A 22,826-nucleotide genomic window follows, 5' to 3' on the forward strand; every position below is an offset into this window, starting at 1 on the left:
CACCGATTTAGAACATGACAAGGGATCTTCCATACGATGACAAGACCCTAACCTTTACTTTCCATAGGGTAATCTGCCAAGATTATGGCACCTCTCCATGCGGTAGCTCTGCTGGGCCCATCGGTACACCCCGCTTGAGAGAATCAAAAAGGGAGGGAAAGCATGTTTCCAGACGTTTCTCGATCTCATATTGGCGGTGATGGAATCCATAGGAGAAAATGATATTGGCTCCGTTGTCGAGAAGGAGGTGCACCATCGACTGGTGGCGCAGCTTGGATGCCATGTATAAAGCCGTGGCACCGCAACAGTCTTGCATATCCACATTTGCGCCGTAACCCAGGAGAAGAGTCGCCATTTCAAGGTCGTTCCTCAGAACAGACCCGATCAAGGGCAGTGAGAGTGGTACGTATGGCGAGTCGTAGTCACGTCGATACCAGACGTTGGGACTGCCGCCAAGCTTGAGAAACCGTCGGGCTGTCCCAACTTGGTTATTGTAACTTGCCCAGTGGAGTGCCCAGCCGTCGGTTTTGAGACTGCGGCGATAGAGCTCATTCGTGAAGTAGGCATGTAGTCGCTTGTTGGTGCGAGTGAGAGCGGAGAGACTTGGGTCATCCAGGCTCTGGATGACGATGAGAAGGATCTCAACTGGGAGGGATAGGAGAGGCATCTTGGCGATTCAAAATCGGGGAGAGAATGTGGATGGTAGGTAAGTTGAGTCGAAACCGAACTCGGAGATGTCCAGAAGTGCTAGGGAAGAGGAGAGAGAGAGAGAGTCCACGGATCAAACAGCGATAACAGGATAGTCTGATGTCTGGACGCTGGCGAAGTATGAGTCTCTTAGCTGGAGCCTTTAAACGTGATTGGAAGAAGTTTCGAGTCGTAGCACATGGTGTCAAAAACATATTGCCCCTCTCACATGTCAACATGTATCTGCTCTATATCCATTAGTATAGGAACGTATGAGTAAACTGTAATGGATAGTGTACCCTACCAGGTCTATACTTTCTCTCGACTATACTGTATGCGTGCAGTTTCTGGGAGGCCCACGTCTGATTCGGCCCGGGATGATCGGTGGGGCCCAGTGGAGTCGTGGCTGCTTATCGGTGGAATGGAGCAGCTTCATCCTGGACTGGAATAGAGTCAGGAGTCATGACCGAAGAGCACTCATAGAAATGGCAGTAAATAGAGAGATCCCTGTTGGTAGCTTAAGAGAGCAAGTGGCGCTTATCAGGGGGTTACTCGTCGTTGTGGAGGAAGGAGAGGACTGTGTTCTGCCCAGAGCTCTTTGACCGTTTGGATTTGGGCAACCCCGCCCTGGTCAGATGCTTATCGATTACGAAAGTATTGGTGACCTGCTTCCCTCCTCAGCAAAAGCTTCCTCTTTATCCTTTCCCCCCTTCTCCATCTTCAGCCTCTTTTTGAGCTTTTGAGCTGTTGATACATTCAGCCTTCTCTTCTATCCTCATCACTATCTGTTTTCTCTGCAGCTGTCCGTGGCAGCTGTCCTCCAACGCTGCGACCAGCTGACGGGCACCTCCCCGCAGACCCCCACCCAACGGGGGCACATGCCTGGAGCCCAGGCATCCCCATCCTCGCGGTGTGTTTTGCTGTCTCTTTCTGCTTCATCTTTCCCTTCCTTTCCTTGAAACCCAACCCTCGCTCGCTCTATGAGACCCCCACAGACATGGCTAACGCTCCAGAGTCGCCCAGGCGTCCCCCGAGCGTCCACACAGCCTCTCATCTACAATACCCGACCCTCCCGCCGCTCTCTGCCTCCGTCCAAGAGTGGTTGTCCCGCTCTCGTCCAGCCAACAACATGACGTCAGATCAACACCTCTCGCTACCTGCGAGGTCTCTCGGTGATAGCTGGGCGGACCTGAGCGTATCCGATCTACACTCGGAGGATGGAAGTCGCTCCGAGCACACCGATATGGGGTCGTTGATCGACCAAACCAGCCCCGACGACGTAGCCAGTCTCGATGAGCGATACAGCAGCAGCGAAGTCGGTGGCCCGGACGAGGAGTATCCTCAGGAAGATGAGGATGCTGCCGGAGACGAGCTGCAGGACTCGGTAGCCTCGCAGCAGTTCCCGATGATGTTCGCTCAGGACGACACTGCAATCAACGATAGCAACCTGACCACCCGCCCGGCATATCGTCAGTCGATCGACTCGATCGAGTTTGTGGAGCCTGACAAATGGCCCGAGAGAGAGCGAGTAGAGCTCAAGCACACGATCCACATCTTCGATGATGCGGAAGCAGCCATTATGAGAGAGTCGCTGCCGCATAATGTGGAAGGGGCGATCCTGATGACCACGGTTCAGCAGACCATGACCAAAGGCAGCCTGGGCCTGGACAAGCCCTATCGTGTGTTGTATATTGGTCAGTCGGACTCTCGAAATATCATCCTGGACAAGATTGGCGATGTCTTGGTATCAAGTTCGACTGCCGGATCACAGACTAGCTCCGCCGACTCCTCCCGCTACCATGTGGTGCCAACCTCGTTCGGAGCCGGTGCCGTGCCTAACTTTGCAGAGCTCCTCCCGATTCATGTCCAGCTTGTTGTGGACGAGTGCAAGGAAGCGAGTTCCGAGGCTCATGAAACTCGACCTAGCACCTTGCACCTGGACTTCAAGAATCGCCCTGCATGTCGCTCATGGTGGGATGGTGATCAGTATCGGATCTCGTCTGCATCGGAGTGGACTTTGCCAGATGTGGCAATCCTGTTTGTGTCTGATAGAGACAGCCAGACCACCATCCAGACGCAGCACTATGTTCATGCCTTCTTGGAGCGGCATGGAATTCCCGCCATGGTGATCTCGGAGGAGCCGATGTGGAAGCGGCCTGGCGAGCCCATCCCATTGAACCACAATAGTCTGCATATGTGCTTGGAGTCTCGACACCCGCAGACAGGAGAAACGGCCGTGCTGCGTCGTTATCCTATCGATTTGAAGACCTTCGAGAGTATCACACCCGGTCAGCTCAACAGAAACCTGGCTTCGCTCATGGACCTTTACCCACAGAAAACACACAAAGTTGCTGCTGATGCTCAGAGGCCGGTTGAAATTTACTCCTCCATGGACCCGGAGAAATATCCTCGCAACTGGCTTCCACCGTCATATTCTTCCAAGGCTCGCGAGCTGGGCCCTATGCTGCGCCTTATCACGCTGACCTTGATTTCCGCTATTGCTCTCTCAATCGGATATGCGGCTGTGAATACTGTGTTCGTTTCTGTTTCACAATGGATTTCGGGGCCAGGGATTCCCAACGCCGCATCCGCACTAACCGCTCCCCTTTTATCGACTTCTGTGGCGGTCCTCAAAGTGCCGCAGACTTCGGGGGCTGCTTGGCCGGCGGGTCAATCGTGCCACCCAAATACCAAACCTGCAGCGATCATCGATCACGTTGCCAAGCTCACAATTGCTGACTCGAGCTCGTCTGGAAGCCCGGACGTCTTTGAGATTCAAGTTGTGGGTGACTGCCATGTGGTCATCAAGCCTCCACGCAATTTTGTGACGTATAAGAAGCAACCACCCTTCAACGTGAGTGCTCACCGATACGAGCAGCCTCTGTCCTACGAGCTTTCCAAGCTCTTTGACGGAGTCTATACACTACGGCTGGACCGAGAGGATGCTTATGGCTTGGTAAATATCACCGTCTCTGCCAAGTCGAAGCCACCCATCAACCAAGTGACAACCGTCGACTTTGGAACCCCGTGGCTGAAGATTGCAAGCTGGAGAAGGGCAGCCCGGCAGGTCTCCTCACAGGTTACGAAAGACTTGCAAATTGCTCAAACCAGCCTGGCCGAAGTGTATGGTCGGGTCTCCACCGATGTGCAGGTGAGAATGGGCGACCTGGTCAAGAAGTCTCATTTCCTGCACCAGAACAGCCTGCGACGCCAGAGCCTCCTCGCGCGGGATACCGTGCTCTCGCGCTCCAAGCAACTCTCCGAGGTCATTACCCGCAATGCGCTTCAACAGTTCCGAACTGTCTCTTCTCTCGTGCACAGCCGTTCGGTCCGGGTCAATCAGGAAGCGAAGGGGCTGGTAAATGTCGCCTGGAATCGTCTCGGAGATTCTGCAGCCCAGGTGGATATCCACTCCATGCTGGATCGAGTACGAAGTGCCAAGTGTGCCACACTGGATCGGGCTCAGGCACGCGCACGTCGCTTTGTGGGGCGTCGGGATTGAGGTTATTGCTGAGGTCGGGGCTAGCCTCCCAATGCTGACATGATTTTCTTCTTGTTTTTGCAACCAACTTTTGCTGATTTCCATGATTCTTTTTAGCTCTTGATGGGGGTTTTTGTTTACGGCGATCAGGCTAGGTGGGACGGTAACTTTGGGGGGCTAAACTCATGCGAGTACTATTTTTTTGATCCGGCGCAACCGCAGTTTAAGTAACGTGTACCTTTGGCCTATTTTCGTTCTCTGTCTCTATTTAATTCCAAGTAATTCACTCCTAGCCCGTAAATCAAACATAGTCTCACGACCAGTGACCAACCCCTCGCGTTCGCCATGCGCTTGAGCGTTCAGTCGCAAGGCGGTGGCGAGTTCTGCCCGCACCCAAACTATTAATTTTTCCCCCTCATCGAACGCTCCCGCATCAACAAAGCACTTTCTTACCCCCTGAATACCTTGATCCCCGGTGTTCACTCTCTTTCTGAACCTCTTTTATCCCACATTTTCCCGAATACAGCACCCCCGCCTTTACTTTCGCCATGTCTGACGTTGCGGAGACCAAGCCCGACCCCACCACCCAGGCTCCTGAGGCCGACAAGCCTGAGACCGCCACCACCGGTGAGGGCGAGAAGACCGTCACCGAGGCCGCTGCCGACAAGGTCGCTGAGGTTGCTGAGACCGCCAAGGATGCCGCTGTGAAGACCTCCGACAATGTTTTCTCCATGTTCGGTGGTGGTCCCAAGAAGGAGGGTAAGCCTAAGGAGGATGAGGAGGAGAACGACCGCTCCGGCTCCGCAAAGGCCCAGAAGGAGGAGAAGGATGAGGATGTTGAGGATGACAAGGTGAGTTGGATCATTTGGATGGGCGATATGGGTTGAGCGGGTTGGAGATGCGCGTTGTTCACAGTCAAAACATTGGCATAGCCTAGAACGCGGGGTGTTTTCTCGGGCCCCGCAGCTTGTGTGGCTCGCCGTTACCCAACCGCCAACACCATTTCATCCCATTCTCAATGATTTTTTTTGGATGTACTTTCTCTAACTGCGTTCTCTCTTGTGTCTAGGTCGTTGCCGATGCCAGCTGGGTGAAGACGGAGTTGAAGGATGTGGTTGAGGTCAAGACCCACGAGGAGCTGGAGGAGCAGGTTTTCAAGATGCGCGCCAAGCTCTTCAAGTTCGACCCCGAGAGCAAGGAGTGGAAGGAGCGTGGTACCGGTGATGTTCGTCTGCTGAAGCACAAGGAGAACCGGAAGACTCGTCTGGTCATGCGTCGGGACAAGACCCTCAAGGTCTGCGCCAACCACTATGGTGAGAATTCCCGGAAAAATCCCCTGACTCTCAGGATGTCCTTTCTGACAATATACTCTTTTAGTCGTTCCCGAGATGAAGTTGAGCCCCAACGTCGGCAGTGACCGCAGCTGGGTCTGGAACACTACTGCTGATGTCTCCGAGGGCGAGCCTGAGAAGCAGACCCTCGCCATCCGCTTCGCCAACAGCGAGAGTGAGTTGCTGCTATTCAAATTGGCGATATCTTGTGGGCCATTACTAACTTTAGTTTTCCAGATGCCAACCTCTTCAAGGACGCCTTCGAGAAGGCCCAGCAGGAGAACGAGAAGGTCTTCGGTGCTTCCGAGTAAACACGGATCGCACATTGCATCTTCTCTCCCTCCGAGATGGAGGAGCCCCAAAGCCCACCAGCATGAAATGCTCGTCGCCCACGGGCCTTGCTCTGTGGATCAATAGCGCGCATTCGAGCTTTACACACATCCCTCAATCCCACAATCCAATTCCCCCAAATACGAAAGAATCCATGACAATTCCCCCTCCTCTCCCACTCCCACCTCCATGACCTTCCCCCTTTTTCCGACGACGCGACGATCAAGGCAGTCAATGATGATGATGCTGTTCGCAACAGCTATCGTGATGTGATTATGAAACGGAAGGCAGTTTCTTGATGTCTTTTGGTCCACAGTCGGCAGTAGATAGACATATTATTTTTCTCCATCAAATATACACCCTGCACATCAAATTCTAGCAGTTCTCGGGTCGGTTTGGGTCATCTATAGAAGTAGCGAGGGATCATTGATCTTATGATAGCAACTGGGAGACAGCTGCCCATCTTGGCCTACGACAGTCTCGTCAGAATAAGTAGGATTAATCTAGCATTCAAGTAATCTATGTGGGCGAGAGACCTATCGATCATTCTCATCAATTTAACAAAAAAAATTCATTATATCCACAAGAGCTTGGATCTATCTCTGGTGGGTAGTCTCGAGTTGAAAGCTGTGTCAAGCTCTCGGAGCTGGTCTTGGTTGTCTCCCCGTCGACCTCATTCCTCCCCACTCCCGCTGGCTCTCATCTTTTCTCCCTTCACTTCCAACACGCCCAATTCTCACCGTCGTTCTGGCCAGAATCCTGTGACCATTCGACTTAGATTTCGCCTCATATTTACCTCTCTCTCCTTCACCCTTTTTCCTACAGTTACCTACGTGGCGCATACCCGCGTTTCCCTCATCGTCTGCGCAAACTGTTCCGAGCCTCCTGCATCTCTCGGCGCGCACGCCTCCATACCTACCTTACCTTCACAGCACCGGTGACCGTGACGCTTCCTTGTCTAACTTGCAAATATGCCCGACGTGAGTTATCTCCCTCTACTTAGCTTGCTCTGGCCGGACTCGTCCCCGTCGTCGAGCTCTGGACCGCGGTCTGGGGGTTCGAAGGCCCTTATGTCGCGCGACTACACGGGGACCGATAGACGGATTCCGGACTCAACGCCTCTCTTCTAGAAGTGAATGTTTCTCAGTGATGACTCTTACTGTGTGATATAGGTCAAGCGCAACGTCCGTCTTGTTACGGAGCAACACATCATGTACGTGCCCCCGGCCCACCCTTCCCTTTCCTTACCTCCGGCGAGCGATTGATACACCACTCCTCCCACAAAACACTCGACAGAATGGTGTTCGGTTGAAACTGAGCACTAGATGCGACGAGACGCGATACGCGTCGGGTGTCGGGACTAATGGGCACCCAACAAGCTCGCACGCACCTACCGTCCACAGCTTCCCCGCATACACACCGGAATACAGGAGATATCCCCGGGCACATAGGCTGACTTGGATTCTTTGATTTGATATAGCGACAAGCCCTCGGAGGTTGAGGGTTTCCCTCAGCGTGAGTGGTCGATCGAGATCTGGCTTCTCAATGAGAAGGGCGAGCAGGTGCCTGCCACCGTCTTCGACAAGGTCGTCTACCGCCTTCACCCCAGTTTCGACGATCGCGCCGTTCAGAGTATGTTTGATCTCTCTACTAGCTGCTACCCTGCGTTCTTCTGCGGTCATCTGCTTGGCAGTACCTCTTGGACAAACTGTCGCTGACCCCACCTACAAACTAGCCTTCAAGAAATCCCCCTTCCGCATCCAGGAGGAGGGATGGGGTGAGTTCGACATGACAATTGACCTGGTTGCCGATAAGACACACACCATCAAGCATGACTTGAACTTTTCCCAGGAGCGTTACGAGGCCAAGCACCAGATTGTGAGCTCACTGTATACCCATGATGTGGCCATCTTTACTAATCTATGTGTCCTCTAGACCTTCCGCAATCCCAAGCCTGCTCTCCTGGCTTTGTTGCGTGAGTCTGGCCCGGTCCCTGGCGATGAGAACGGTCTGAAGTCCAAGCGTGGTGCTACTGGCGAGGAGAGCGCCAAGAAGAAGAAGCGCACCGAGAAGAATGTGGGTTATCTGCCTTGCTTCATGGATTTCCGAGCTAATTTTGTTTATAGGTTGATATGGACAAGCTCGCCGATGGTTTGCAAAAGCTGAACGAGGATGATCTGCTCCAAGTAGTGCAGATGGTACATGATAACAAATCACCCGAGTCATATACCAAGAACGATGCTGAGAGTAAGTGCCCCCTCATATCAAAGGCTACCAGAGACTCCATGAACTAACCTGATTATCTCTACAGTGGGCGAATTCCATGTGGACCTGTACACCCTCCCAGACTCCCTGATCAAGATGCTCTGGGATTTCACAGCCGACCGGGGAGCCCTGTAAAGAAGACCCCCTGTAACGAAGCAACGTGGACAAAGAACACAGCATAGTTACTTTGACCCTTTTTTTCGAATTCTTAGTTTCTGGAACGCTAGGCACAGATCTACCTCCTTCCATATCACGCAAGTTCTTGCTCTAGCAGAAAATTTTCTTTCTAGTTACTCTTGTTCTTCTACGCCTTTCTCCCTATCGTGTACTGTCCCGTTCCCATTTTCACTTCCCCCCTTTATTGCTGTCCCATGTTTCTCTATTGGTTTTTGATATTGGGGAGTTAGTGGGCCTTTAAAGGAACGTGATACTTGGCTGTGTGGTATTTTCTTTCGTGACCTTGTTTCTTTTTCTCTTTTCTCTGCGTAGATCTTGGTTCATGTTTTTAAAAGTGCCTCGGAATGAAACAATCCATCCTGATGGTAAGGGCTGGCTGGCTGTTTTCTTCGATGATAACCCGGTTGTGTGATCAAATTTGATATCGAAGTTATAGTCGTTAGGGATTGCTAGAACGACACCTCATTGCCATATCTACTTAAGCGTTGTAATTGAATTACCATCTTCTACAGTAATACCCTTCCCCCCTCAGAGGATTGCAGGACTACTGCTACTACTGCTACCCTCGAGCTCTACCGGAATGACCGACAAGGAATCCCGGCACTCCAACAGACTGAAATTATCTTTCCTATGCCTACCGGTGATCCTCTGCGGCCTTTAAACATTCAACGACGCGACCTATACCCTCCACAACCTCCTCGTAACCCAACCGAGGATTTCCCTCTCTTTGTTCAACACTTACGCTACTACTGCTACTACTGCTACTACTGCTACTACAGCTACCATATCTATTCAATTCGTCAATAACCTTAGATTCGACGATTCTGATGATTCTGACCTAGAGCTGGAAGGCACTAGAGAGGCCCTATAGGGCTAGGTTAATATCGAAGAGATCTTATTTACCTTACGGCCTACCGGAAATAATCGTTCTCCTACTGCTACTAAATCTCCTATAGTAGTAGTAGTAGTAGTAGTGGTATTGATGTACTGGCGTAGTATAGATGACCTCATCGTAACGCCTCCATTCAGGAACAAGCCGAACAATAACTCTCTACCTAGGATATACATCCATCTCTCCGTTCTAAATCAAGAATCATCCTCCTCGCAGACTCATACCAAAGTGAAAAAAACACCATACCTGTCACTGAATCACTGAAAATGGTATATGCCTATCAAAGCAAGGGCATTGTGTCGGAGGAAGGTGCGAATCCATTTCTCGAGCACCTTCCCCCTGATACGCCCGTCTATCGTTACGACCGACAGTGCGCCATTGACACCCTTCTCCCTCCGTACTCAGTCGAGGATCGCTTCATTGTCTTGAAAGATCTCCCGCCAGAGATATTCGCCGAATCCGAAGAGAAATTTCCCCGACGCTGTGATTATTCGCCACCCTTTCAGCTCCTTATCATCACAATGCCAGGTCAACCACACGAGGAGGCCGCTTTCGGTTTCGAGAACGAGCTTTCGTTCCTTGCTCGGGATATGCAAGTCTTACGACGAATTTCGGCTTGCGGAGCTACTCGAGTCGATACACCTGACCGAAGCAAGAATGCGGACCGGTCATGGAAGCCAAGACGACAAGGGAGGGATTTTCCAACGGTAGCTTTGGAAGTCGGGTTTTCTGAGACAACTGCAAAGCTGGAAAAGGACATCGCTTGGTGGATCAACGGGTCGAAAGGGGAAGTGAGAATGGGGGTCACAGTCGACATCAAAAGATCCGGCTACATTGAAATCAAATCCTGGACCCCAGCATTCGACCCATCTCTCCTCAGTGACTATGTTACCGAAAGCGGCCGCCACGTCGTCGAAAGACACGACAATAATCTCCCGCCGCCTCAGATCGCCCAGCGAATCCTCATCAAGAGAGGAAGGGATGGCCATGGTCCTACGGTTGAAGGGGAGGGCATAACTATACCATTCCATACTCTTCTGTTGGACGAACCAGGCGAAAGCGAAGAGGATTTCGTGTTGACAGCTGAAATGTTATTGCATAATTTGGCAGAGCGTGTCTGGGATGCGATCGACGATGCTGAAATGATCAAGGCCAAAAAGAGAAGCAAGACTAGAAAGGGATAGAACACCAAAGGCGAAAGGGAATAAACCTAATACGGAAGCTTATGCTATTCGAGTTTTACTGTAGAAATCGCCGAATCTCCCTCTAATCTAGGTAAATCATCTATATTCCACCCGCCAGGATACCCACATATATCGATCTATATTCTCCTACTTTTACCCTTACCCCTGCTAGCTATCTTCCTATTAATTTGGCAGTTGATTTGGCAGTTGATTTGGCAGTTGATTTGGCAGTCGATTTGGCAGTCGATTTGGCAGTTGATTATAGGGCAGTTTGCTCCGAACCTACTACCTCGAATAACTAAGAAGGGCAGATTTAACCTAAGCGAATATAGCCGTATAGCGAATGAGTAGTATACTAGGAGATAGGTATATACTGTAGTAGTAGAAATCTTGCAATTGTCAAAAGGTGGGAGGGTATTAGATGATAGTAAACAACGCTAAACTAATTATGGAGCGGGTGGTGGCGAATTAGTATTTAGGGTGTCGTTTTAGCAATTCCCACTTGAGAAGAGCTTTACGTTGAACCCCCATTTCTTACAGATTAGGCCCGAAAGGGCAGCTTGACAGATATTGAAGCAAATAAACTGGCTGAAGTGTAGCTAAGATGACGGGTTTAGGTATTCAGGTCGGCGGCCCTATACTTCCCTAGCAAAGAGTATCTTACAGGGGTTAACCAGATGAGGGTTGTACTTGGGTGGAAATATATCTCGAAAATGCCTGACTTTGTTGACATCGAAAAGCACTACAAGCATAAAGGTAAGGAGAAAGCTCCATAGACAAAAACAAAAACAGCATGGGATATCTCAACTAGAACCAATATCAAGATTAACAAAGACCAACCCGCGCAACATGCTCGAAATCCAGTAACCCAAAGGAGAAGAAAGAGAGGGGGACACAAGGAAACAACACAAGGAGAGTATCAGCATAGGTCAGAGGACAACGTAACAATGCAGATCGAAAAAGGCAAAACCAGACAAAGTAAGAACCGCAAGGCCACAAACAATATGCCCCAAAAAGATGATCCAGCCACGAGCTCCATTCCACACGGTCTATTGAGAATCCAACGCCTGAAAATAGCCACCGTCTTTTTCTGGTTGGTATGCATTTGACAAAGAGGAAATGGAAGGGAGGGAGAGGGAGAGATAAAAAGACATGGTAGATGTGTAACAGGTGTAGGGAGATGATGAAGAGGAAAGGAGATGGGTAGAAAGTGGGAGTTTCGGTTTAAAAGGAGGAAAGAAAACCAGGACGCCTGTTGCTGTGCGAAGATGATGCAGGAAAAAGACACATCTATGCTATTCAAAGCACACGGTTCCTGGAAGGTATATTAGTATTCATATCATCAACATATACTAGGTTCCAATTTGGCAACATACAGCTTCAACAGGTCTTCCAGACTGTCAGCACTACAGCTGCGGCCCTTGGGAATGTTGCGAATGATATCCGTAATCGTGGTAAAGACTTCCCCACCACGGTAGGCCAGCAGTGCAGGAGCCTGAATATGATCCATCTCGGCAATTTCATGATGCAACTTGACAAAGCGGGTAGTAGGTTGCCTGCGGGCAATAGTGACGAGGCATTCCTCGACAATGGCACTGTCATCAGACTAGAAGCATATCAAAAGTTAGACAAGAAAGTAGAGAGGTCGATAGGGTCTCAAAACATACGCGAGGATCATAAATGCACACAACCACGACAGTCTCCGAGGTAACCTTCTCAATCGCATCGAGGTACCCCACCGCATCAACGGTCTCTACAGACCCAAAGCGCCGCCCACGTGGAGACAGACGCCGCATATCGCGGTTCTGAAGCTCCTGCATGCGCGAGGTGCGCCACTTGCGCATGAACCGATCCTCGTCATCATCACTACCCGAGGATCCCTCGGGTGCCGAAGCCGGTGTCTCATCCCGAGTCCCCTTATTGGAGCCAAAGGCGGGACCGTTGGAGTCGAAGCCTGCCGCACTGAGGAGGGTCTTGCGGAAGGACTTTTTGCGGGCGCGCTCAAAGGCCTGGGCATCGGCGATGACCCCCTTGGGACCGGTGTTGGCTTCAAAGACGGTGTTGGGGACGTGGTAGTTGCCACGCGAGGAGACCATGTTGTCAGTGTTATCCTCGTCCTCGTCGGAGGAGTCGATCACGCGACGTTGGCGCAGGGGACGTGGTGGGGAGGAAAGGGAGTCGTTGTCGTCGGAGAAGTGCGGGGAGTCGTCGCGGTCTTCGGGGTGGGATGATGTGAGGGCACGGTTGTTGTGCACCAGCTGGTCGAATTCTTCTTGGGCTGACATGGTGAAAGAAAGAGCAGGGCCTCGGAGGGTGGAGATGGGATTTAAGGTGTTTCTGGGAGGAGAGAGAGTGTGTGGGAATGGATTAGAGGGGGGGGGGGGGGGGGAAACCAGGATTGTCTGGGAATTCTGGGGCAAAGGACGGCGAAGCGTGTTCGGGAGTTCGGAGGGGATCGACGGGCTAAGGCTGAATTCAGCAGCGTTGCCCCTGAGGAACGGTCGGACTAGAGCGAGTCTGGAGTAGCGCGGCAGTCGCGGAGAGGTGAAGACAAAGAGGAAGAAGAACAAGAAGAGGCTGTGATCGGAGTTGGGGGCTGAGAGGGGAAGAGATCGCCAGGGTGAAACGCTTGAACGGTGAGAAAAAAAAAAGGAAAAATAAAACAAGGAAGCCCCTTTTCGAGTTGTTCAAGTTTCAGCCCTTTTTTTTTGTTTTTTCTTGGGAAGGATCAGACAGAGTCGAATGGCCGAAGAAGTTTCCACGGGGATGCTCCCGATACGAGTAACTATCCAGAGGACTTGTGTCCTGAGTGATGTGGTTCGGCCATTGATTCATGGCCATACCAGGATATACTATATACTGTATCCTGTATACTATAATATACTACATAGGATATAGGATCTAGTACCTCCGGAGTACTACCTACCTAGTATCGAAGTCTATACACATCACAATAACCCTAATAAACTCAAACAGCATCCATCCCATTCGAACTCTTCTCCCCAAATAACCCATCTCCGAGTGATCGTCGCCCCTCAAATTAAATCTTCCACGTGGAATCGTCCATAAAATCTATGATCATCCTGGGCCCCCAAGCATCTGCGCGTCAATGCGAGGCTTGCGAGCGGTTCGTGCCCCATCTCGACTCTTCTTCCAAGCGAAAGCCCAGCAAATAAGCATGCCTGGTTTGGTTCCCTGCGTGGAAACCGGGCAAAGAAGCAATTTCCCAAGGGCGAGATTACGTCCAGCATCCTTCAAATCAGGTATATGCTGCCCACCCTCAGCCCTCCGGGGGGAGTTACTAGTTACCATCACTTTGTCGTCAGATCTCATTCTCAGCCCGTTTCACCCTCTTCCTAAATGGTTACCCGGTTTCCCCCAGCAGGCAAAATCGACAGCCTGCAGCCTGCAGCCTGCAACCTGCAACCTGCAACTCTGAAACATCAACGCGCGCGTGGCTGGCCTTTCCCCTTCCCCGGGTGGATGGGTGACGCAGATCTCTGACCAAGTCCCACAGGCGATCACCATTCGCCCGCCTCGACGCCAATCGTCACATCATCACAATAATCTCGAGGAGCATGTTTCGCACGGCGCCATTGCCCAGATTGGGCCAAGGCGAAACGAAACGGGCGGACTGAGAATGGGATTTTGGGCCTGGCCCTGGGCTGTGTGTGGCCGGTGGAGGCGGATCTCGAGGAGGAGGATGATGGATCTGATCCACAAGGCCCCAAGGCTGGAGGGCGAGTTAGGCAACACGACTTGGTCGCAAATGGGGGTTAGAGTACAAATAAAAATAGTTAAATAGTTAACTTTAATTAAATGAGGGTTTAATTGAGATTTTCCAATGTCATGGCCACGTTGTGCACTGCCGAATACAAGGTACAACCCATCATTTACTCCGCACTGAATCTGCCAGATAGGCCCAACCAACAGGAGACACAGGATAAAGGACACACGCCAGAGTGACTCGAGGCCAAAACTCTGGTCAATGCCGAAGTTAGGCACCGTAGTAAACGAGTAATCTCCCTGGCCTAGACCATCTTCTCCTGTAAACATCCCAGTACTGCAACCAGGGGCTGACTCAATTCTGGCCAGTTCGAGTTCCTCGCGATATAGATCTGCCTGCATTGACGAGGATATCCTGCTCTACGATCTCCAGGCAGAATGATTGCCTCTCGATGATAGCTGGGTCTTTTGTCTCAGGGATCTCTGGTCCGAGTCGGGCAGGAATAGCTCCAAGGAGGTCCAGTTCGTCTAACTCGAGGATTTCGAATGTCCTCGTCCTCAGCTGGTTCATTCAGCCATCATGATGAATACGTGGCTGTGGCTCATGTCTTGTCCCGCTCGCTCGGAATACCTTCATGGTCGCGGTTAATTGGAACAGCTCGAATCATGGAATACAAGCAATGCATGCTGACTGGAATCGCGTCAACGATTGATTGTGTTAATGATGGCCAAGGCATATATTCGTTCGTGATGTCCATAAGATGTTGAGTGATCTCCAGACAGGGTTCACCTGGAGACAACAACAATAACAACCTCATCACTGGGCATATCAGAACTAACTGGTTGCCTAGCATCATGGCCGCATCCACTGACCCCTACCCTACTGCTTACATCTGACTTACACACTATCAAGGCAGACTATCACCAAAGACCTTGTATGAATGCCCCATGTCTGACGCTCACGCCACGCTTGAGACGCCCAACGCGCCACGAATCTACGAGGCGAAGTCCAACGCAACGCTCGAACAGACCGGCTGCACATCCCCAAGACACGCGGCCAGAACGGAATGGAAAGATAAGATTCGAAGATTGAAATCACAAATGGAAATTGGAAGCTTCTCAAGGGGGAAAAAGGAGGCCAACATGAAAAAAAGGGAACTCCAACGAGGGAGTCCCTACAAGAGATCCAGACCATAGGAGACACAATAGGTACAGGCACAATTCTTTCTTTGGTGAGACACAAGGAAAATGTGGCGGGAAAAGATCAAATGTGCTAAGATAGATCAGAGGGGGAAATCAAAGAAAATTGAGAGAGACGACGCGGAAACGCAGGGGAAATTTCAAAAGAAGCGCAAGATCATGGCCGAATCCACCTAACCGGTCCCTGTCCAATCCATCACCGAGAAAATACATACCGAGAACCGATGCGGGAAAGGCAAGAAAGAAAAAAAGAAACGAAGAGGGGGTAATTGAAAAGGAATAATCGGAGGAAAAGAAATAAGAATAAAAAATGGTAAATCCAGGGGAGAAGAAGGGAGGAGAAAAAGAACAAGCATCATCACCAGCAGGAGGGAAGCCAACGAATAGAACGGCCACAAGAGATAGAGGTAGAAGACTGCGTGGGATGGCGACTTTCGGCTTGTTCTTGCAGTGTCACCGCCAAAACAGTCCACGGTACCTTCTCATCATGACCATCCAAGCGGCAGCGCTCTCGTCATGTCCAAACATTGTTGTGTCGTCGCTTTCGTTTCTTCCCCAGGCGTCGCACTCGCCTTCCACCACCACCACCCACTCTTCCGTATCGCATGCGACGGGCCGATGTCTGCGCTGTAATTATCCTGAGAACTCGAAAGTTCCCCGGTAACTGATTATTATCGTACAATGGCGGAGATTCGACCCATCGAACCAAAGAAAATTTCGAATAAGAGCATTGCAAATGATCGACACAGGGTATCTTGCGTTTGTTTTCTTTTGTGGGGGGAGATTACCAGGCCCAGACCTTGAGCTGTAGGAGATGAAGAAAAAGTCGTCAGTATTGTTTCCTGTTGTCAATCTGCCGGAAGAGGGCAACTTACGAGGGAATCCCAAGATCCAGTGCACAGACTGATACCATCGTTGCTGACACCCAGGCAGCTCACGCGGTTCTCGTGGCCGCTGAGCGAGCCAACCTTGTCGCCGCGCAGAACATCCCACACCTGCAATGCCAGTCAGTAACCATTCCATGCAAAGCCAGAGAATATAAATATTTACCTTGCACTCAAAGTCATCGTAACCAGCAAACAATAACCGGCCGGAAACGGAGAAGGCAACGGAGGTGATACCGCAAAGAACTTGGTCGCTCTGTCGGGGTTGAAAATCAATTAGTCTGGGCAGCAGGTCTCTTGAGGATGTTAGGGTGTAAACATACCTGGTAGATGTTGAGCTCGCGGTCGGCACGGATATCAAACAGACGGCAGGAGGTGTCGTCGGAACCAGTTCCAAAGGCGTTTCCGTCGGGGAAGAACTGGATCGCATTGATGTCGGACTCGTGACCAGCGAAAGTTTGCACGGCCTTGCCGGTACGGATATCCCACAGCTTGGCGAAGGCGTCGCAAGCACCGGAAACGAAGATGTTCTGGTTGGTAGGGTTGATGCTGATCGACATCACATCACCGAGGTGGTCGGCAAATTCGGTGACCTTGGATCCAGACTCGATATCCCACAGCATACAGGTCATGTCGCCGGAAGAGGTGATGATACGGCGGTCATTGATGAAGCGGCAGCAGGAGAGGTAACCCGAGTGGCCGGAGAGCTCGCGCGCGACGCGAGTAGGACCTTCGCGTGACGACAGGTTGTAGATGGAACAGATGTTGTCGAGACCACCGCAAGCCACGTAGTTTCCGCTGGGTGCATAGGCACAGGTCATGACCCAGGATGAGCGCAGGGGAATGGCGTGGACTTTGTTGGTGGTATAGGCGTCCCAGATGATGAGCTTTCCGTCCTGCGAAGCTGACACCAGGTGACGGCGGTCGGTCGACCAGTGCATAGCATAGATCTTGGCGAGGTGACCTTTCAGCGTCCGGCGCGGCTTCATGCCAATTCGAAGGAGGGTATCGGTCTGGTTCTGCGCAACCTGGCGGACTGTGGGGAAGTGTGTCAGCAATTCGGTTCCAATTCATCGCGATCTATTCACCACCCATTGCCTCTCCTGAGAGTAATCCATCGAGGCAGGGGAAATGCTCGGAATGGAGGTCCCGGAACGATAGCGGAGAAAATGCACGGGAAATCGTACGAGAGGTGTCGCCCAGCTCCTCCTTCCGGCGCCTGATCTTGTCCTTCAAACCCTCCGCTTCGCGCCTGGCCGCAGTAATCTTGGCCTGCATCTGTTCACCCGTCATATCGGCTGCCATCTTGCCGGATTGAAACCCCTAAGAACCGTTGTTGGTGGAATTGAGGGAAGCGAGGGAAAACGGCGTTCCAGGGGGGTTGGATGGAAGGCGGAGGAGGATGGTGTGGAGGGAGGTTGACGGTTGGGTGGGAGAGTCGGGAAGGGTCGAGGGGGGTCAAGTTGGGACGAGGGGGCTGAAAGTGGAGCGAAGAGGACAGAAGGTTGGAAGCGACCGAGTCTTCAGGGCCTCAAGCTGGGATCATAATCCACGTAAAACAATCGTTTTCGCAAGGGGGAGGTGAAGGGGAAATGAATTCCTGTACGAGTTCGACGTCGCTCAAAGGGGAGGGGAGAGGGAAGAGAAGGAGGGAATTGGATTGAAGGTTTGGGATTCTGAGCTGACCAAGGGGGGGGAAGAAGAGACCGAGCGAATGTCTGCAAATAATACGGCGTGGTACGGTTGGTACGGCTGGGACAGCCGTACTGATGGCACAGTACCCTGTTCGACGGATATTTACCGCGATGGCTGGCGGTCTCACGAGGGATGGGCAATATTACCGGCTTTTAGTGGTAACGGCATGACGAGACATGTACAGTATCCAGGAGTAATCTGTACGGACTACTCCGTACGCAGTCTGGACAACGCAACAAACACAAGCATCAAGGCCGTTGAGGACGTCTCGATTCGGATTAGATTACATTCTAGAGTCAATTGATCACCTAACTATAGATCAATTGTTTCTAAATATCGTCATCATGCCTGGAGTGGAACTATAATAAGGTCGATAAATAGATTCATCATATGTATCTCCCTGTTCGCCCACTGGTCCTGGGCGCGCCAGGCCGAGGGGGTTTCAGTGTGAAGTGAAAAATACACCGTCGATACGCGCCCACATTGGCGGTACCTGATTATGTACTTGGGACTCCATCAGACGTAGCACTGTTGCTTTTTTTTTTCTTGATTTGTTATTAAGCAGTAGTTCATGAATAATTAGTTAACTAACTAGTTAGTTAGTACATACGTACTGCTTCAGACTGTAGACAGCAATGCTAGAAGGACTCCGTACTAGACAGACAACCCTGCAGGAACGCAGGCCAAGCCATCAATTCTTGATCGACTGAGCTGACAGCTGATGCTCCTCGGCCATTCCTCTCTGTCGGTTTAATGCCGCATGAGCTAACTACCCACTTTTATTTCAAAATATCCTCCGTGATGACAAAGACCAAAGAAGACAAGCGCCTCCCCTCGAGGAACATAAAGGATCATTCCAAGCAGGTCCCACCAGCACTAGAGATCGCCCCAATGCGAGCGATCCGCAAAACTCGGTGGGCTTACTGCTCCATAATTGATGCAGTTAGCATCACAGTATTTATACCAGAGACAAGCATATAGGTACAAAGGATATACAGGAGCATGTCTAAAATATAGAGTAGTATTTACACCATACTGTACTTCCAAGTTCTAACGGGCCTAGGGGGGGCCTATGATTCCACTCCTGTCGGTCATAAAAACTATCTCTAATTATAGGGAGAGGTCAATAGTGCGCCCCAGTTTCGAGGATGCAACGATAGGCCCTGGTACACCGTACGACCACAGTATTTACGTCCTGTACATACACTTTTACAGTACCTACACTACGGAGTAGGTACGGACTATATAATTCCCCATAGTGCACCTACTTTACTCCGTACCGATTATTCTAGAGCAACAAACCAGAATGATGGGTCAAGGCACTCCGGTCCTCTCTCGAACCCCTGGGTGTCGTTTGCTTTTTGTCGTCTCCACGTCCACTGCTGGCGGCTATTTTACCTGCTCTTGCTTTTTTGTTTTCCCCGTGCCTCTGATTGGCCTTGCTTCTCCCTGGCGTCATTGCCTGCAGATACTGAAGATCTTCCCCCCCCCTCTCCCCCAAATGTTAGTTATCCTTCAGACCTCCGCCCGTAGACGCCAAAGCGCGGAGAGAAAAAGAGTTTTGAGGGGATGCTCCCGCTTTCGGTACCCTGCTCCGATACGACCATTCTCACTCCATGCTATGAAGGACTGCGATTGTTAATTCATTATCTGCTGCGAGACCCTCGTTGCCATTTCAACCACTATCAGCCTACTAATATCCCATCTCCTCCCTGTCAACATGTGCTGGGTCCTCCGTCGGCCTGGGCGTGGTGGTACGAGCATTACAAATCTCACCCTGTACGCGCTTATACTGTACTGTACAGACCGTATGATACCACCCATACGGGCCCCATACTCATATCCGAGCAAGCACACTCCTCAGGGAGTAATCAACGAGCTAACTAGCCACTCCTGTTCTTACTGGACCCATTGTCCACCAACAACACTCACAGCCACTACGGACTGGGACTGCTTTTACGATCCTTTCTGATATTCGGATCCGTTCAGACTCCACAGGCCTAACAGGCTAAATAATCCGCATAACCGCCAGTCCTGCCTTGGAACCTTCTATAACTTGCAATTGAACAGCCTTGGACGCTTAGAGTTGGCAAATCGGCATGATGGCCCCCTGTCCCGGCGGGTCTAGCCGTTGAATCCTGTCAGAGAGCCTTCAATCTCAATAGATTACGCAGCGTCGAATGGTCTCGCGTTCTTGTCCCTGGGTGCTGCAGAAAGATGAGCTCCCCCACTGCCCGACGGTTTCTGGGTTCCCCCCCCTTTATTTCCCGGCCCCCCAAAAGCTCGGCTTGATATGGTTGCGGCCGATCATTATTTACCAACTAAAATCACGGTAGGATAATTCCTAGCTGCAGAGTGAACACTTTCGCGACGACTCTCCTAATGGTAGAATATGATTCAGCCCACCAGCAGATAAATGAACTTCATTGTGGACTGTTGGTTTTCCGCATCTTCTCCATAGAACTGCTGAGGACTGTCCCCCGAACTGGTTCTGCACAGGCCCGCTACTAACTGTTGAACCTGCCAATCCCCTCCTCCCCTCTCCACCAGGATCCCCACTCGTTGTTGAAGATCTACAAAGCATATCAAAGTAGAGCAGGCTGCACTGGTCGCTGTAAATAAATTCACTCCATGTACGACCGTGCTGGCGCGGCTTCAATCTCCACGTGATGTCTGGCATGAACGCTGGGGACGAGAGAACGGTTGCGTGGCTGTGTCAATTGCGAACTACATGCCTGTGCACAACAAGTCAGCCGTTGAATCATTCGCCAAGGATAGATAGTACTGTTATACTCAGTATTGGTGACGAACTTGAGAAGGGAAACTCTGTAGACGAATCTGTCAGCCTAACTCTGTACAATAGCCAGGCCGTCCAACCCTTCTTAGGTTTATGAGATCTAAGCTTCCTTGATGGATTAATACATTGTGTATATACCCCATCATGACCCATGCATGGCAAAGTTAACCAGGCTGAGAAGGAATAACATATACTACGGATGTGAGGGTTCGGCCGTCGCCTGAAATAGGTAGAAAATGAGTGACTTTCATCGTAACTCATCTGTGAGAAATCACTTCGAGGCAAACGAAAGGTCGCAAGAATGCTCCGCAGAGGTCACAACCTAAAGGGAATGAATGCATTTTCACTCTGTATCTTTCCCGTCATTCGATCCGGAAATGAATCCAAGGCGATATCGCGAGAACTAAAACGTAGACGAAACGAGTCTATCTCCTCGATAGCGACGTTATAAAGACATCCAGTTCAGACTTTGGACGTCCTAAAAATTGTCATCATCCTATACTTTCTCAATCATGTCAAAGCTAGTTATACCTTGCTTAACATTCCGACCAATACCAATTGCCGCCTTGGCTTCACACTCCTTCTTGAATTTATCGATGTTATCGCCATAAGGGTCGCAGTAATATTCGACCCAGTGACTACAATAGCAGTCATCCGCGCCCAATTTGTCACAGATGGCTTTTGTCGCCTTCCAATCTTCATCGACGGTATTATCAGGGTTCTTGCATCTATATGCGTTATCTCCGCAGGCGTACGCAACGGAGGCATAAAGCAGGAACACTGGCAGAAATCTCAAAATGAAATAAATAGAAGAGCTTTTGGTGTTTAGAGATTTTGAATATGGTATGGGCAAGGTAGGAAACTAAAGAGGTTGAAGAAACCTTTTTCCACAGCTGGAACGGTTAAGTAGGGGCTATTCATGTACGACTTCTCCACAAAATGGGATGAACTCGAGCATGTCACACTTACTACACCGCTTCCATCTAGTCGATCTTCTATGCATTGAGATCCTATGTATTGAGGACTCGGCCTTGTTACCGATAGTGGCTGTCCTAAAGCTCTGCTTGGACTGGGTGCCTTTCCGCAGATCATTGAAGGACCATTTTATATTGCTTTTTCCGATCACAGAAAATCGTATTCTTGGTGAGTATTGTGTAAAGTACTAACCATTCTGGATTTATTTCAACCTACATATATCTTCAACAATTCATTCATCCAGATGCTTTCATAGGCGTCTTTCCTTCGCATCCCATACACTGCGGTGATGACTGGCCGCCTCGGTAGAACCAGATGCACTTTACTTCCGAGGTCAAGCACCTTACCTGACGCTGTGGAATCTTGAAATTCAGATAGTCTTATGTGGCTGTTTACATTGGATATCATCAATACTGCTTCTAGGGGCTAATCTTGGCCACTCTGCCTACTATATACTGCCCGCCGAGACCTAATTTGCGTAAATTTCCTGTCATATACTTCTATATATTTAAGCACGGAACGGAACCCATGGGATGAGAGGTGCGTGTATTGAATATACCAGCTAGGAGGGACTGCTACACCCTACGCTGGGCTTGGAGAATATTTTAAGCTGCTATACTAGGTGGAGCCGTCCTATCTAGCAAATTTGAAAGATTAGAAGTCCTCGAGAGACTAGCAGACCAACTAGCAGAAATATGTATGCATGCGTAGGAGACGATCGAATGGAGAGAAAACGTGTGGATCGACGCAGGGATAAGCATGTTCCCAAGCGGGGTGACGGTGCGGCTGAAGTCCCACCGTGGCGCCGCCTGATACAGGTTGTAGAGTATATCAAACGGGGTTGATTGTAACCATATATACCCTTAATCACACCCAAAAGACCAAAGAAATGTGAGTACTCGATGAACAATCCTGTCGCTAAGACGATCTGGTATTACAAGGCACTTGGACGCTTGGGGCCAGCCCGGACTACTGCGGGAACTCAACTCTATCCTGTAAATAAATCGCTTCAAGTAGAACTTAGGACCATAGCATCGATTCAAGTTGAAGATCTGTGTGCTGGACTGTATACACATTAGTTAGGAGAGAAACAGTCCGAAGCGGCCAGTGGTCGAGGGGCCCTGCTCTACGTGGCAAGTTTCCAACGATGTGATTGCCCAATCTTCAGTAGCCAGTGTCTATGTCTATGTATGGAGTAAATG

The 22,826-nt window shown here is 50.5% G+C and overlaps 7 protein-coding genes across 7 annotated transcripts; 4 read left to right on the top strand and 3 right to left on the bottom strand.

The window, feature by feature from the left end:
* Positions 1-82: 82 nt before the first annotated feature.
* N7458_012209 (uncharacterized protein) lies at positions 83-667 on the bottom strand (the record flags this gene model as incomplete). The annotated part of the gene is made up of 1 exon (XM_056915591.1): positions 83-667. The coding sequence occupies one exon, from the start codon at positions 665-667 to the stop codon at positions 83-85; it is 585 nt and encodes a 194-aa protein (XP_056760345.1).
* A 1,017-nt stretch (positions 668-1,684) lies between these two features.
* Positions 1,685-4,189, top strand: N7458_012210 (uncharacterized protein; the record flags this gene model as incomplete). The annotated part of the gene is made up of 1 exon (XM_056915592.1): positions 1,685-4,189. The coding sequence occupies one exon, from the start codon at positions 1,685-1,687 to the stop codon at positions 4,187-4,189; it is 2,505 nt and encodes an 834-aa protein (XP_056760346.1).
* A 527-nt stretch (positions 4,190-4,716) lies between these two features.
* Positions 4,717-5,810, top strand: N7458_012211 (Ran GTPase-binding protein YRB1; the record flags this gene model as incomplete). The annotated part of the gene is made up of 4 exons (XM_056915593.1): positions 4,717-5,019; positions 5,238-5,481; positions 5,546-5,674; positions 5,737-5,810. The coding sequence occupies 4 exons, from the start codon at positions 4,717-4,719 to the stop codon at positions 5,808-5,810; spliced, it is 750 nt and encodes a 249-aa protein (XP_056760347.1).
* Positions 5,811-6,978: 1,168 nt separating this feature from the next.
* N7458_012212 (putative transcription initiation factor subunit (TAF30)) lies at positions 6,979-8,229 on the top strand (the record flags this gene model as incomplete). The annotated part of the gene is given in 7 exon segments (XM_056915594.1): positions 6,979-6,990; positions 7,002-7,042; positions 7,310-7,461; positions 7,565-7,707; positions 7,765-7,905; positions 7,956-8,076; positions 8,141-8,229. The coding sequence occupies 7 exon segments, from the start codon at positions 6,979-6,981 to the stop codon at positions 8,227-8,229; spliced, it is 699 nt and encodes a 232-aa protein (XP_056760348.1).
* A 1,200-nt stretch (positions 8,230-9,429) lies between these two features.
* Positions 9,430-10,347, top strand: N7458_012213 (uncharacterized protein; the record flags this gene model as incomplete). The annotated part of the gene is made up of 1 exon (XM_056915595.1): positions 9,430-10,347. The coding sequence occupies one exon, from the start codon at positions 9,430-9,432 to the stop codon at positions 10,345-10,347; it is 918 nt and encodes a 305-aa protein (XP_056760349.1).
* A 1,299-nt stretch (positions 10,348-11,646) lies between these two features.
* Positions 11,647-12,632, bottom strand: N7458_012214 (phosducin family protein; the record flags this gene model as incomplete). The annotated part of the gene is made up of 3 exons (XM_056915596.1): positions 11,647-11,662; positions 11,724-11,953; positions 12,015-12,632. The coding sequence occupies 3 exons, from the start codon at positions 12,630-12,632 to the stop codon at positions 11,647-11,649; spliced, it is 864 nt and encodes a 287-aa protein (XP_056760350.1).
* Positions 12,633-16,057: 3,425 nt separating this feature from the next.
* Positions 16,058-17,462, bottom strand: N7458_012215 (WD40 repeat domain-containing protein; the record flags this gene model as incomplete). The annotated part of the gene is made up of 5 exons (XM_056915597.1): positions 16,058-16,078; positions 16,149-16,268; positions 16,324-16,413; positions 16,481-17,193; positions 17,345-17,462. The coding sequence occupies 5 exons, from the start codon at positions 17,460-17,462 to the stop codon at positions 16,058-16,060; spliced, it is 1,062 nt and encodes a 353-aa protein (XP_056760351.1).
* Positions 17,463-22,826: the final 5,364 nt, after the last annotated feature.

The sequence above is a fragment of the Penicillium daleae genome, assembly GCF_028827525.1.
Source record: "Penicillium daleae strain IBT 16125 chromosome Unknown utg000009l_segment0_segment0, whole genome shotgun sequence".
In the NCBI taxonomy this organism is placed as follows: domain Eukaryota; kingdom Fungi; phylum Ascomycota; class Eurotiomycetes; order Eurotiales; family Aspergillaceae; genus Penicillium; species Penicillium daleae.